Source organism: Natator depressus, chromosome 19 (genome assembly GCF_965152275.1).
Source record: "Natator depressus isolate rNatDep1 chromosome 19, rNatDep2.hap1, whole genome shotgun sequence".
NCBI classification, from domain to species: Eukaryota; Metazoa; Chordata; order Testudines; family Cheloniidae; genus Natator; species Natator depressus.
The window spans coordinates 5,802,176-5,816,337 of NC_134252.1; the positions used below are offsets into that span (position 1 = coordinate 5,802,176).

Below are 14,162 nucleotides of genomic sequence, written 5' to 3' on the forward strand. Positions count from 1 at the left end.
CGGCCCATGCCGTACAGCGCTGGCGCCAGGGAAGGATACGAACCCCGCAGCTGGCCACATCGCCCCTGGGGTCAGAGCTCACGCTCCCTGCTGCGTGAGCTGGGCTCTGCGCCCATCTTACACGGTGGCTGCAGTGCAGTTTCCTATTGCCCTTGGCAGCTGTTTGGGGCAGGAACTGTCTCTTTGTTCTCTTTGCACAGCGCCTGGCGCCGTGGGGGCCTGGGCCATGGGGAGGGCTCCTAGTGCTACGGCAATGCAAAGAAATAAGAAGTGACTGGAGCAAGCTAAGGATGCCCCCCTCCCCACCCCAGTACTCTTACCCTGTTTCCTCCACTCACCCCCGCTGGGAGACACTGGGAATGGAGTAGCTCTGAGCTCCTCACACAGCCAGTGCTCCTGCCCCGCTCCCTGCAGCACCCCCTCACTGGAATAGGGGTGAGCTACCCCACAGCCAGGACTCCTGCCCTGCTCCCTACAGCGCCCCCTGCTGGGAGAGGCTGAGATGATTACAGCTCCACTGACAAGGTCAGGTTTTCTTTTGGCGCCGGGGCTGCAGCTCCGTAAGTGGGTCAGGAGGCCGGCACGGTGAGCGCCAAGGCCATGTCCCCTGCCTGCCAATGTTCCCAACACATTTGCTACCAATTTAGGGATTGTTTCCGCCAACAGCTCTTCCTGAGACGGGACGTACACCACAAGGCCCCTCATCCGAGCCAGACCCGTTTCGTAGACGCGAGAACACTGGAGGAGCCCATCCCGCACGCGCCGCTGGGCCTGTCCCATCTCCCCCCTTCCACTGCTGGGCCAGGAGAAACTTTATCCCATGCTGTGGTTTACATCAGCCCCAATCTGGTGACGCGCCCCTTGATTTCAACACCAAAACCGTCCCTCGTTTCTCTCTGCCACGCTGCTGGCAAGGCTCGGAGCAGCAGGAGCTTGGGAGCTCTTGGCAAACCAAGATCCTGGACCTGATTCTTCAGTTTTGTGCTGCTCTGGGATGTAGCCCTGAGCAAGACCCTCAGAACACTCCCTGCAGCAAGGGAGGGTCCCTCGAGCCTGTCTAGAGCTGGCTGGCAGAGGGAGTGTATTGGGGGGTGTGGATGGAAGGGAGCAGGTGGGGTGGGGCTAGGGAGTGCCAGCGTCTGCAGCAGACTGCTCTACAGCTAGTTTCCACTTCCCAGGCCCAGAGAACGAGTTACAGCAGCCCTGGGGTGGCTCTAATTGACACTGAGGGGCTGCACTGGCCCCCAAATGGGCCCATTTCTTAATACCACTTCCGTCTCCACCTCTACAAGTGCAGAGAGACTCGGGGCCAGCTGGGGCTGGGCAGACTCATGTCACCTAATGACACAGTGAACACTACAGGGCAGGAGGGACGGGCCTCCACCCTGCACGTCAGGGGAGGCCCCTCTGGCGTGGGGAGGCAGAGCTGCTTTGCCACACGCCCGTCCCAGCTGGTCATGGTTAAAGGCACAGAGACCCAGGCTGGCCTGTCTGCAAAGGAGGGTGGGAGGCACGGGCTCCCTGGTCTCACAGCCCCATGCTGGCCTAGGGAAGATGAAAAATAAATGGCTGGCCACAACCTCTGAGGATCCAGAGTGCAGAGCTTTCCAGCAGCAGAGTGGAGAGATACACACAGCCAGGCATAGCGGGCGGTGGTTTTCAGGGTCGAGGAGGCGAGAGGGTGAGACAGAAGGGAGACCAGGAAAGAGATGGGGCAAAAAGTGACAAAGGAAAAAGGAAACTGGCCCTTTCTTGGATCCTGTCCAGTTGCCATTGAGATGTTTGGAGCGCAGCCCTCGCGCTCTGCCGGGGATGTAGCAGGGCCGGTGAGCATGTGCCCCCGCCCACCGCACTGTCTATCAGGGCAACATTAGCGAAAGCAACCAGCAGAGCTGCATTGTTTCACTGAGCCTTTTAACTCACACCCTGCTGGGTCTCGCCGGCTGCACCTGCTGCGTTAGCCATCAGAGAGTGCGCTGGCTGCTCTGCTCCGCTCCGGGGGATTAGAGGGAGGATGGAAAATGGTGGGATAATGGATCAGACAGCGTTATGTGCCAGAATCAAGCTGGTAAGAGCATTATTGCACTTGGCGGAGGGAAGGGGGTGAAGAAAGGAAGGAGAGAAAATCAAAGAGATTCACAGAAAGAAAAAAAGACCTCTAGGCTCCATTGCAGGGGGTAACTGACCATGCCCCTCCGTACCCAGTGCACCCCCACTCGGCCAACCCTGCTTGCTCCCCTAAAACGTCTGTATCTGCCCCCCCACCCCAGCACATCCCTACTTGGGATGCTCAGCTCACGTCCCCGTGTCTCCTGCAGGCAGAAGCAGGTTTGACCTGCTCATGTTCCCCAGTAAGAGAAGCCAAAGACACCCGCTCCGGTTCCCTAATCTCATCTACACACACACCATCTGTTGTCACTGCTTAGCCTGGCTTCACACTCTTCTTACAGCTATTTCAACCCACCCCCATCATCCCCTCCTGCACCCTGATCCTTTTCCCGGCTCTTCTCCAGACTCCGTCCAGTTGGCCAGGAGCCGGTGACCATACATCCTGTTTTGGCAGGGGCAGTCCCCTTTTTAAGCCCTGTCCCGGCCGTCCCGACTTTTTTTTGGCAAAAGTGGGCATTTGTCCTGTTTGTTCTTGCAACTTGAGTTGGCAAAAGCAAACGGGACAAATGCCCATTTATGTCAAAAGAAAGTGCAGTGCGGAGGAATGTGCGGGGCGGGGGAGAGCGGCGATCCCAGCCTCCTGCAGAGGGGAAGGCAGGGCTCAGGTGGGGGGCAGGCAGGGCTTGAGCAAGCAGCAAGTGCAACACCAGCCCTACGTGGGGGGGGAGGGGGGGAGGGCTCAGGCGAGCAGCTTGGGCCAGCCACGTGCAGGGAGGGGGGCTCAGGCTAGCTCTACGTGGTGTCCCATTTTCCCTTTGGGAAATATGTCACCCTATGGTGCCCAGAAATTAATGCAATATTCCAGGTAGGGGCACCCCAGAGAGAGGGACCATCACCTCTCAGCTACCTGCCTGCTCTGCGCCGGCTGCCCCAAGCGGCACTGGCTTTCCCTGCTGCCATGGGGCACAGCACACTCTTGTCTAGCTGGCTGTCAGCGCCTCTGATTCCTAGCTCCCCCCTCTGCAGAGAGGATCAGGCATTCTGGGGCACTGACCGGCCCTGTCCAGGATGTGCCCCCCTGGGCGATGCCCCGGTCTCACCTGAGTCTCCTCCAGGCAGAAGCAACGGGTGTAGACCTTGCCCTCCGTCCGCGGGTTGATCTCAATCAGGTTGTTGCTCTGCGTGCCCTCTGCCTGCCGCCGGGTTTTGGAGGCTTCGGAAAGGCACTGCTCAAAGGAAAGCGGGGGCTGGTTTCACCCCGGGGCCTGGGCAGACACCATCCCTCCGAGGCGGGGAGCTGAAGACAGTCACAGGCACAGCCCCAGCTCCCGGCTAGCGCCAGACAAAGTGCTCAGGGCATTTCCGGCAGCGCGGCCGATTCAGGGCACCTGCCGGCTCTGCCCCCCTCCAGATCTTGGTGCCAGTGGCCGATCAAACCCATGGGCCACCTAGTGTGACAGCCGATGTCCGGCCAATGGATGCTTCAAAGGAGAGAGTAACCCCCCTCCTCTGCTGCAGCTTTTGTGGCAATTTGCCCCCTAGGCACTGCGGGGTTTCCCTGACCCAGCCAGCTGTGGCCCTTTCCCCACCACAGAGGGGTTTGCAGCCCTGCTGGGTTTCACCCTTCCTGGGTCACTGAGGAGGCGTGATCCCCGACATTAACCAGGCTGTTTGCTGCGTTTGTGAATGTCACTGGCACTGTGGCCAGCAGAGCTCCTCAATCTGCTCTCCCCACCCTGCACAGCCCCAGGAAGGCAGCTCTGGAGAACACGGCCTGGCTCCTGGGGCAAGAGGGATATTAGCCAGGGGCCTGCCCCGCTGTGTGTGGACAGGGTCAGGCTGCAGAGGAGCAGAGCAAATCCCCAAGATCCTGTGTATGCCTCCTGGGGCAGGTGCTCTCCGCCGCACTATGGAGAGTACGTGCCTAACTCACCCCGCCAGCCGAGATCTCACAGCAGCCTTCCTGCATCACCATCTCCGGGTCGCAGTAGATGTGGGCCTGCTGGATGTCAAACTGCAGGGGGTGGGGGGGGAGGCAGACAGGCAGACACAATCAGATCACAAAGGGTCACCTTGGGCCTCCTGGGGTCAGGGGGGCAGCCAGTTAGCACGGCACCAGGACCCCCGGGGGCTTGGGAAAGAATCACCTTGCAGGTGCAGTGAACCTAGCCCCCGGGCCTGTACAGAAATCAGAGGGGGAGTGGGGGTAGGACAGGCTCTGGAGTCCCTTTTCTCGGCCAGGACAGCACAGCCCCCAGCCCAGGCAGGGGCTCCTGTCACCAGCGAGGGAGGAGTCTGAGTTTTTCCTGAGCGCTGGCTCAGGGAGGAGCAAGGAAGGGGCAGGGGTGGCCTCGCCCGCCCACACCCACACCCACACCCGCGCACCCAGGCTATCCCTCTCCCTCTGCCACTCGCCCTTCCCTTGCCATGCTGACCCACCCTTAACACTGTCCTTCCCAAGCCAGTTCTCAGAGATCCCACCTGCCCTCTCCTCATCCAGCCCCCTCCTAGAGCCTCACTTCTCCCACCAGCTCCTCAAGGCGGGAGCATTTATAACACTCCCACACCTGGGCCTCCTGTCCCATTCAGTCCTCGATGCTACTCCTCAACTGACCAGGAGAGATCGCTGCTGAGCAATGCCAGCTGGCAGCTGCACCCACCTGCCAGGCGCCCGGGACCCAGAATTCCTCCCCGGGCCAGGCAGGGCAGGGCCCTTCAGCCGCGGGGCCAGCTCTCAGCACCTCCCTCCCTCCCCGTGCTGAAGGAAGCAAGCAGCGCCCCCCGCGCTGCAAACGGGCCTGGGCCCGCCCGCTCCACATTGCCGGTGCGTGCGCGGAGAGGCCCGGGGCGGCTCACCGGGACAGGCGTGCCGCGCACGGCGTCCAGGCCGATGAAGGTATTGCCCTCGCTCGCCACGCCCCGCCGGGGCTCCAGGGGCTTGGAGGAGACGTAGTTGCAGTCCACGTGGACGGAGACCAGCCGGCTCTGCACGCTCAGGGCCATCTTGTGCCACTTCTGGTCAAAGAGGGAGGAAACCCCCTTCCCGGTGAAGACGTTGCTCACAAACTCCTTCTCCTGGGCCCGGGCCTTGAACTCCAGGCTCCTCTCTTGGCCGTTGACCCCCAGGGAGAGCTAGGCACAAAGGAGACGCTCTGGCTTAGGACGCTTTCAGCGGAGAGCGAGGGAGGAGACAGACAGACGTACAGGCGAGCGCAGGGACTGGGCTGAGCTAATGCCAGCCGCTGTGGCCTCCAGGCAGAGCTGGATCCTGGGGGCTCCTTGCCCATTGGGTTTGGAGAGACCCATCCTGGCAATAAGGGTACAGGGCTGCCCTCACACCCACTGGCTATCAGCTCGGCTAACCCCACCCCTGCCTGGGGCAATGAGGGTAGAGCCATCCCTCCTCCTTGGGGGCCCAGGCCCGCCCACGTCTTCTGGCACCAGCAGGATGTCGGAAGCCTCCCAGGATGCATTGGAGGCCGATGCGGGTGGCAGAGGGGCCGTGCGTCCCACCCCCGGCAATGCCAGAGCATGGGCGCAATTGGCTTCATCCGCCAGCTGCAAAGCACCACAGGCAGCAGGGTGGACGGGGCGACCCGAGCCTCTTTGATCTGTAGCCTCCAGGACTGAAGTGGCCTGGTGGGACCCCGGCGCCTCTAGGAGCCAGCAGTGCAAAGACTTGCAGCCACACGCGTTAGCACCGCCTAGGGGACACCCGGGCTGGGGTATCTCCTGTACCACATGGCGCTTTACTTCCCTGTGTGTCCGGCTGCTCCAGGGCGCTCTTGATCCTGGGGCATAGCAACCGTGCTGGGGAAAACACGGCAGCAGGAGAGAGAAAGAAGGAGAGAAGGGAAGCAGAGGTACCTGGGGGTAGCCCTGCCGGTCGGTGACCTGGAAAAGGTACCAGTTCTCCTTGCTGCTCTGTTTCTTCAGGAGCAAAGTGATCACCAGGGTGAACTCATCAGGCAAGCCGTGGGGGAACACCTGTCTGGGGGGGTGGAGAGGAGGGAAAGAGACATAAGAGGAGGTAGAGAGGCAGCGCTGGGGGCCCCAGGGAATGGCCGGGGAGCTGGCTGCTCCTTTAGCATTGAAAAGGTCACTGCAGCCCAGCCCGGACCCTTACAAGAGGGTGAAGACGAGGGGGAAGCTCAGCTCTCCCCGAGAAGGCAGCCTGGTGGCTGCTGTTTACGTCTGTGCAGACGCCTTCTTCAGTCCGTTCACGGCAGCCCGGGGCGTCGGGGGCCGCAGAGCCGGACGAAGCGCAAACAGAAGAGTTCAGAGCAAAACAGGAAGTGCCCGCGTGCTGGGGGAGCGGGAGCTGCTTGTGTCTCCAGCAGGGAAGTGTCAGGGCTCTGTGCTGCTCTGGAGGTGCCAGCATGTATGAAACCGGAGCTCAGTGAGGGGCAGCCAGGCTCACGGCGTGTGGAAGGGTCTGTCTGTCCTCAAAGCCTGGGCCAGCGTTGGCTAACGCATGCCAAAAACCACACAACGATTCCCAGTGCACCAGAACACACAGGAGAACAGACACCCAACACGCCCCCCCCAGACATCCCGACACACCCCACCCCCAGACCCCACCAAGCAGATGCACAAACACCCCCAGCACATGCATCCCACACTCACCCCCAAACATCCCCCAACACACATACACTCCTCCCAGACAGGCAGCCAAATACCCTGACACCCCCTAGACACCCCAACACCCCCCCTCACACACACACACACACACACACACACACTCCCAAACAGATGCATCCAACCCCCCCCAAACATCTCCCAACACACACACTCCTAGACACCGAAACACCCACACCACCATGAACCCCCCAACCCAGTAGCACAACCCCCTCCCCCCCACACACACACGCGCACACACACACGGGCCTCAAGCCAAATTCTAAAGCAATGCCCAAAGCTGAGGAAGCTCTTTGCACCCAGGCCAGCCCTGACCCAGGGTGGATGATAAATGAATTCCCACTCCTTCCCATGGATTCCTTCCCTGGCCAAAAGGCCAGGCACTTGCCATTTTCTGCTCCCCTTGACCCAGCTCCAACGAAAACAACAGAAAAATGGCCCAGAAGTTCCCTCTTTTTCCTAAGCAAAGAAAAATGAAAGCGAAGAGTGCAGAGGCCCCAAATCCGAAACCTCTTCCTCTTTCACTGCAGCAGCTGCCAACATCTGTCAGAGTCAGAGCAGACAGTGCGCGTATGTGTGGAGGTTCCACCGGACGGACTAACTCGAGCGCTGGCCAGTTCCAGCTGCCGAATTGTTCCCACTGTCGCAAGAACATTGCCCGGCAGTGAGTCACATCTTTACAAAGGATATTGCCCAGGTTATTCTTGGTTTCCATGCTGTCCGGATCCTGCCAGTAGCTCTCTCAGAGGTGTGGAGGGACGGTCCCTGTTATCTATCCACGGGGGAAGGCCTGGGGATAAGGTCCCATCGTGCTGGGCGCCACAGCAGGGTATTTGGCTGCCTGTCTGGGAGGAGTGTATGTGTGTTGGGGGATGTTTGGGGGTGAGTGTGGGATGCATGTGCTGCGGGTGTTTGTGCATCTGTTTGGTGGGGTCTGGGGGGGGGGTGTCAGGATGTCTGGGGGGGGCGTGTTGGGCGTCTGTTCTCCTGTGTGTTTTGGTGCACTAAACAGGCAAGGCCGACAAAGGAAGGATTTTCAACCCCACTTGACAGATCGGGAGCTGAGCCACAGAAAGGTGGAGGGACTTGCCCAGGGTCACAGAGGGAGTCAGTGGCAGTGCTGAGGCTCGGCCCCAGATCTCCAGAATCCCAGTCCAGCACCTTCACCACAGTGTCCTCTCTCAGCTCTCCCTATGACCCCTCTTTTCGGCAACTGGTGCCTGACCTCAGCCCAACATTTTCCCCTCCCCGTTACCAACCACAAAGATGCAGCCACCTCTGCTGGGCAGCTGGGAAAGGCAGATGGTCGTCACCCACGTTTATAAAAGCGCCCATCACCATTGCCTCTGGTCTTTCTTTGTGTCACTTCAATCAGGAGAACAACATCCAGAGCAGAGCAAGCCCCCCAGAGCCCAGAAAGCACTCCCCGGGGGTGCCAGTTTGGAGTGGGCACTGGAAAGACCAAAGTCGGCTCATGCTGGGGAGAAGCCAGCCCCATTCAGCTCGCTTAGGGGGGCATGTTATTGAAAGGTACAAGGCTGAGCTGCCTGCCTCAAATGCTGCCTGGTGAGAATAACCCCCCTTCCACCATCCAGTGCGCTGCAGGAGCTGGGTGAAGGGCAGCAGGACGAGCCACGGATCCCTGCCCCGCCCCCGTGGGAGGGGCGAGAGCAGCGGGCGCTGGCTGCTGTTAATGGGGCCGGGGAGTGAAACCAGCCTGCTGAGAACAGAGGGCATGACGCCACTTACAGCCCTGGCACGGCGGCATGGACTGAACCCAGTCACGGGAGGCAGAGAGATGAGCCTCAGCGTACTTGTCCTGGCAGACTCTAGTGTTCATTTATAACCATCAGGACGCCTCCAAGCCATCCCAGCACTGGGGGGCTGGCATGGGGAGGGATGGCCTTCTGCCTTCTGAAGTTCCCCTGCAGTTTCACATTAGATCACAGAATTCTTCACTGGCTGTCCTAAGCTGCTGCCACGTTCCACCCTAGAGGGGGCTGCATTTTGACAGTGGGTGACACGATTCCTATCTGCACATGACAGAGGGTGCAGCAGGTATGCAAGGGGTTGTGGGGAGGAGCCCGGGCAGGTGCTAACCCTGTTCAGATGGTTCCCTTGCCAATCCTTGTGCGGCTGGGTACAAAAGCCGGAGGCGAAGGGAGACACTTCCCGCCCAAGGAGTGAGAGACGCGAACATTTCCGGCATGGTGCAATCGCTCCTTAGGCATCAACTATCTGGCCTGCTCCCGTCCTCGCCACAGAGACAAGCTCCAGGTTGCCTGCCTGTCCTAGCTCCTCATTTGCTTTCCCACTGCATGTCTGGTGCATGACCCAGCCCAGCAAGCGAGCACCAAGAGGAGGGGCTGGCGATGGTGCACCCCGAGATACAGATGAACTCAACGCCCCCCACCCCAAACAGCCACTGCAGGCCTGGACCCACCCCCCAGCTGCGATCACTTTAGCAGCCAGCTCAAGGCGTGACTGGAAAAAGAGAGAGGAGGGGAAACCAAGGGGACTGAAAGCAGCCACTGAAAGAGGAGATGGCGGGAGTGCTTTGTGAGCCAATCACCCTCCAGCAGCTCAGCCAGAGGCCGTGGGCTCAACACCTCCTGCCTTCCACACAGCACCGACCGCCAGGCCATGGCTGCTCACGTGTAGCACCACTGATAGGAAACCCACAGCCAAACCAGGAAAGTCACCTACCCACCTTCCCAGGGCTCAGCTTCATTAACAGAGAGAAACATCCACTCTACCCTTCTCTCCAGGCTGGGCTGCCTCTACAGCTCCTCCCTTGGGACAGCTCAGCCCACCCCCTAGGTCCTTTCTCTCCAGAACACCTCTCCCACGTCCATTACATCCAAGCAAAGTAACAACCTACTTAACCCTTTTGCAGCAGGACTGACACCTATTAACAGGCTGGGGAGTTCCAGGCAAACCCCACCAGCCTAATGAGTGGCTTAGTCAAGGTCCCATCCAGCCCCAGATGGCTCTGAAGAGAGACCAGGCAGCTAGGACGTTTTGACAATTTCAGAACAATTCCAAGGGACCATTGTGATCCTCCAGTCAAACCTCCTGTACAGCCCAGGTCAGAGAACATCCCCCCCAGAATCCCTAGAGCAGAGCTTTCAGAACACCCAATCCTGAGACAAACATCGCCAGTGACAGAGAATCCACCATGACCCTTGTCAGCTGCTCCAATGGTTCGGTACTCTCGCTGTTAACATGTACACCTTATTGCCACTCTGAATTTGTCCAGCTTCAGCTTCCGGCCACTAGATCGTGTTAGATTATTAGCTAGAGCGTATCATCAAATATTTGTGCCCCATGTCAGTACCTACAGTCTGTAACCGGGTCACCCCTGAACCTCCCCTTTGTGAAGCTAAATAAACTGAGAGCTCCCTGAGTCTATCCCTAGAAGGCAGGTTTTGCTCATCGCCATGTGGATCACATTGTACCCAACCGCTGGCCCTTCCTGGGGCCCATTCCACAGCCCTGGGGAAGGCACTTTTTCAAAGGCATGAGGGAACTCAGCTGCAGCAGGAGACCTGAGCGAGGGCCAGTTAAAAGCAATTACAACTCGACTGACCCACAACAGCCTGGCAGAATCCAATTCCTCCTTGCACGACAGAGCATTGCCTCTCCGCTTGGCTGTGGCCCGGGGAGCCCAGGATTTTGTGGGAGCCATTCCGTGTCTTGTGACCATTTGGGATTGAGGGGGACAGGGATCCATGTTGTTTGTATGACAGTAGCAGTGCTAGGTGCTGCTCATACACATGGTAAGAGACGGCCCCAGCTCTGAAGAGCTCACAAGACAGACAAGGCCGAAGCGTGACCTCACTTTACAGAATGGAGGCACAGAGAGGTTAAGTGACTGGCCCACGGTTACACAGGCAGGGTGTGGCACAGCTGGGAACTGAATCCTGGTCTCCTGAGCCCCAGTCCAGTGCCTTAACCAAGCAAGGCGATGAGGGACAAGCCAAGCAGCTCCAGGCTCAGCTTGGAGAAGCAGCCACAAGTCTCCTGCTGCTCTCTGAACCCCCTGGGTCCAGGCTGGGATCGCCTGGGAGCAGAGGTTTCCACTCGGAGACATTTCCACAAGCTAGCCTCTCTCTCTGTCTCTCATTCCAGCACCTCCACTTCTAGCTGGGAACCAGGCAAACACAAGCCATGGACAACACCACAGTCCTGATGTTCCAGCAGCTGAATGGGGCGGAGGGTGGAAAATTCAAGGGCAGAAAACTCCTATTTCACCTGACCCAGTTTGCTCGTCCCCAGCAGAAAGTCCCCTCCCGAATGCTGAGCTCCAGTGCACTCGAAAGCGAGCGAGCAAGCGAGCAGGGCTTCATTAAACATTCTGAAATATTTGTTTTGGATGCCGACCTTGCCAACAGGATCTAGGCAGCTCTTGGCTTCCTCTCTGCTGTGCCAACTCTTTACCCAGCTTCTGCTTGAGAGTGGGATTAATGCTTTGGACGGGCAGAGTCTCTGCCAGGGCTGAGGCTGTGAGGAAGCCCTGCTGAATGCGGACAGGACCCCAAAGCTCTCCCCCGGGCAGGAGCAGGTGGTTACTGGTGGCTGTCCCGGACCCTCCTCTATTCTCCACTGTTTTTTCATGTGGGGTTCTTTATAGAGGGGTGCGAGAGAAATCAGCAGGAAAGGCTTGAAGTGATTAAGTAACTCATCCAAGGTCACACAGGGAGTCAGTGGCAAAGCCAGGAATTCAGCCCAGGTCTCCTGAGTCCCCAGCAGGGGCCCTAACGACCAGGCCATCTTTCCTCAGGGCCGGGTACCCTCTAACCTGTACTGTGAGCTGGAGCTTGCTAGAGCTGGGTCAGGGACAGGGTGAGCCAGCTGGACGTGGGAGCTGTTTATACCACATGCCCTTTGGGGCATGGGGCCTAGCAACCAGCTTCCCAAGGCGACAGGTAGCTGGAAGGAGACGGACTCGCTCCTGGCTCCCCCCACGCACACCTGCACATGGACTAGCCAAGCCGGTGGGAGCTTCCAGTCACTGAGAAAAGAGCTATGCCCGTCCCATCCACAGCTACCCTCTGGGCAACTGATGCTGCAGCCCTGATCCTCACGCTCACACTCAGTCCTTCCCCGGTGCCATGCACGTTTACACGGGCCGTGGGGGAGCCACTGCACAAAGGAGCGTGCGTGGGAAAGAAGCCCGGGTTGCACAGGATGACGGGAGAGGGCCCAGCGGGGCAGTCTCCAAGCGGCCAGCCCCTGCTGAAAAGAACAGCCTGGCTAGTCACTGCTAAGCATTTCAACCCGCCAGTCTAGACCCATCCTGCTGCTTGCCAAGATGGGGATAGAAAACACACGCACAGAGTGGCTATTGCATAAGGCCCTGGCCAGCGTCCCGGCTGAATTGCTTCACTACATGATTTACTTTCGAGGATTAAGACGGTCCTCGCTGCACACAGCCTGCAGCTGGGACACCCGCGCACCCCCTGCCCTGGGAGCCTCCGACCCACCTACCTGTGCTGGGTCAGCAGCCAGACCTGCTCTGCCACCCCAGCACGGTGCGCACAACTGACCCAGCTGCCAGCTCCCACACTGGATTGGGGGCCCTCCACAGCCCGATCCTCAACATCCCACCCAGCCCCAGGAGGGTGCTGGGCTTGGCCCTGTGACCATAACCTTGCCCCAGCTCTCTGCCAACTCTGTTTTCCATAGCACAGAGCCAGCCTTGGACAGGGTGATAGGAGCGTGTGTGTGTGGACTGAGGCTGATAGGGTGTGTGTGTGGACAGGGTGATAGGATGTGTGTGTGGACTGAGGCTGATAGGGTGTGTGTGTGGACAGGGTGATAGGAGCGTGTGTGTGTGGACTGAGGCTGATTCGGATCAGGGCTCCTGCCCTGGGCGGCAGGCAGGAGAAGGAGCTGTGGGAGCCATGGTGCAGGGTGGGCTCCATGTCTGACCATTGGGCAGCGCAGCCGGAGATGGTGACAAGCCCATTAGATGGGAAGGAAAGAGGGGAGTCGATTTGGGTTCCAGACTGAGCAGCAGCCTCCCGAGGTGCTGAGGTCCGAGGGGTCCTCCCAGAGTCTTCTCCTCACTGGCTGTGCAGGGCTCCCCATGCAGCAGCTGGAGGCCCCAAGGACGAGATTTCCCCTCCTCTCACAAACACTCCCTTCCAGGCTCCCCCAGGCTCTGCAGCAGCCACATAATTCAGGTCTGAAATCACCATAGACGCAAAGGCTCAATGCTGGGCAGGGTCCCTTCCCTGCCTTGTGTGACCTAAAAGACCCCAGGACGCTTTTCATAAGAGCAGGGGTTTGCCCGGGTGCTGTTGGTGAGAATGTCCCCTCGTCACCTGCGCTATGAACCCGCCAGCTGCTACCCGCCACCCCAGAAGCAGCTGCGAGAGCTGTAATCTGCAAGGTGCCAGGCAATGCTCTGGGCAGAAGATGCATGCTCCAGACATGGGTGGTGTTATTATTCCTGAATAAGCAGCTCCCTGCTCAACACGGGGGGGGAGGGCAGCAAAGCTCCCAGCCCAGCATCATTTGCCAAGCAGTTGCTGAAAGCAGAGCGCAGCGAAGAGCCTGACCCTTCGTACCTGCGCGGAGGAGCTGCTGCTGAGAGAAGTGATTTGTGGGGTCTAATGAGTCTGACCTTGCCCCTTTAAACAAAGCGAGTGGGGAAGAAATTCCGACTGCTGTGTCTTGCCAGCCTCGGAGACCCAGACGTTGCTTTCTCCTCCCTAACGCTTGGGGCTTAGAGCAAGGGGGGCAGTGAGCTGGGAAACCCTGGCTAAAATACTAGAGCCGTATTCCAGAGCCACACACCCTCAGACAGATCGGAGCAACACCCTGCCCAAGGATCAATGACAGTGGAGTGGGTCGTCAGGCCATAGCTAAGGCTCGTGCAGAGTTCTCACGAATGGTACAGTATTCTCCAGGAATGGAGCCATCCCACTGGACAACACTCTGGGCCCGTAATAAGACTGCGGTGCTCTGCATTAATGGTTCAGATACACTGGAGTGACACCTGGTAACCCCAAAACACACACAGCAGCATTCCAGAGTAAGGGAAGGCAGCAGAGGAAGGCATCTCTTACCAGTACACAGCACTGTATAGTCATGCACTAAAATACCACGGCAGCAGCCGGGTGGCTGCCGTGGTTTGGACCGCGACTGCAGGAGAGGGCTGTAGCAGGGGCTAGGGAGTTGGCCTGCCAGAGCTGTTGTCCCAGCAGGGCTGGGACAAAGGAGACCAGAAACACAGGCGGATGGCAGAGGCAAGCCAAATCCACCTCCAGGGAAAGCCACCCACCTCAGCAACTGGGGAGAGAGGAGTGAAGTCAGGTGACTTCCCCAGGCTCTGCCCCTACCCCTAATCCATCCTGCAGCATCATGTCCCACTGAATCAGTGCTTCTCTCCCTGCACACGAGGTAGT

At 59.1% G+C, this 14,162-nt stretch overlaps 1 protein-coding gene across 1 annotated transcript in view; it reads right to left on the reverse strand.

Moving 5' to 3' along the window:
• The window catches only part of COL16A1 (collagen type XVI alpha 1 chain), a 92,519-nt gene that overhangs the window by 60,188 nt on the left and 18,169 nt on the right, over positions 1-14,162 (reverse strand). Inside the window, exons 5-8 of the mRNA XM_074934602.1 lie at positions 5,977-6,100; positions 4,966-5,241; positions 4,043-4,123; positions 3,210-3,335 (exon numbers count right to left, since the gene is read on the reverse strand). Coding sequence (XP_074790703.1) covers positions 3,210-3,335; positions 4,043-4,123; positions 4,966-5,241; positions 5,977-6,100 — 607 coding nt within the window. The remainder of the gene's footprint in view (positions 1-3,209; positions 3,336-4,042; positions 4,124-4,965; positions 5,242-5,976; positions 6,101-14,162) is intronic.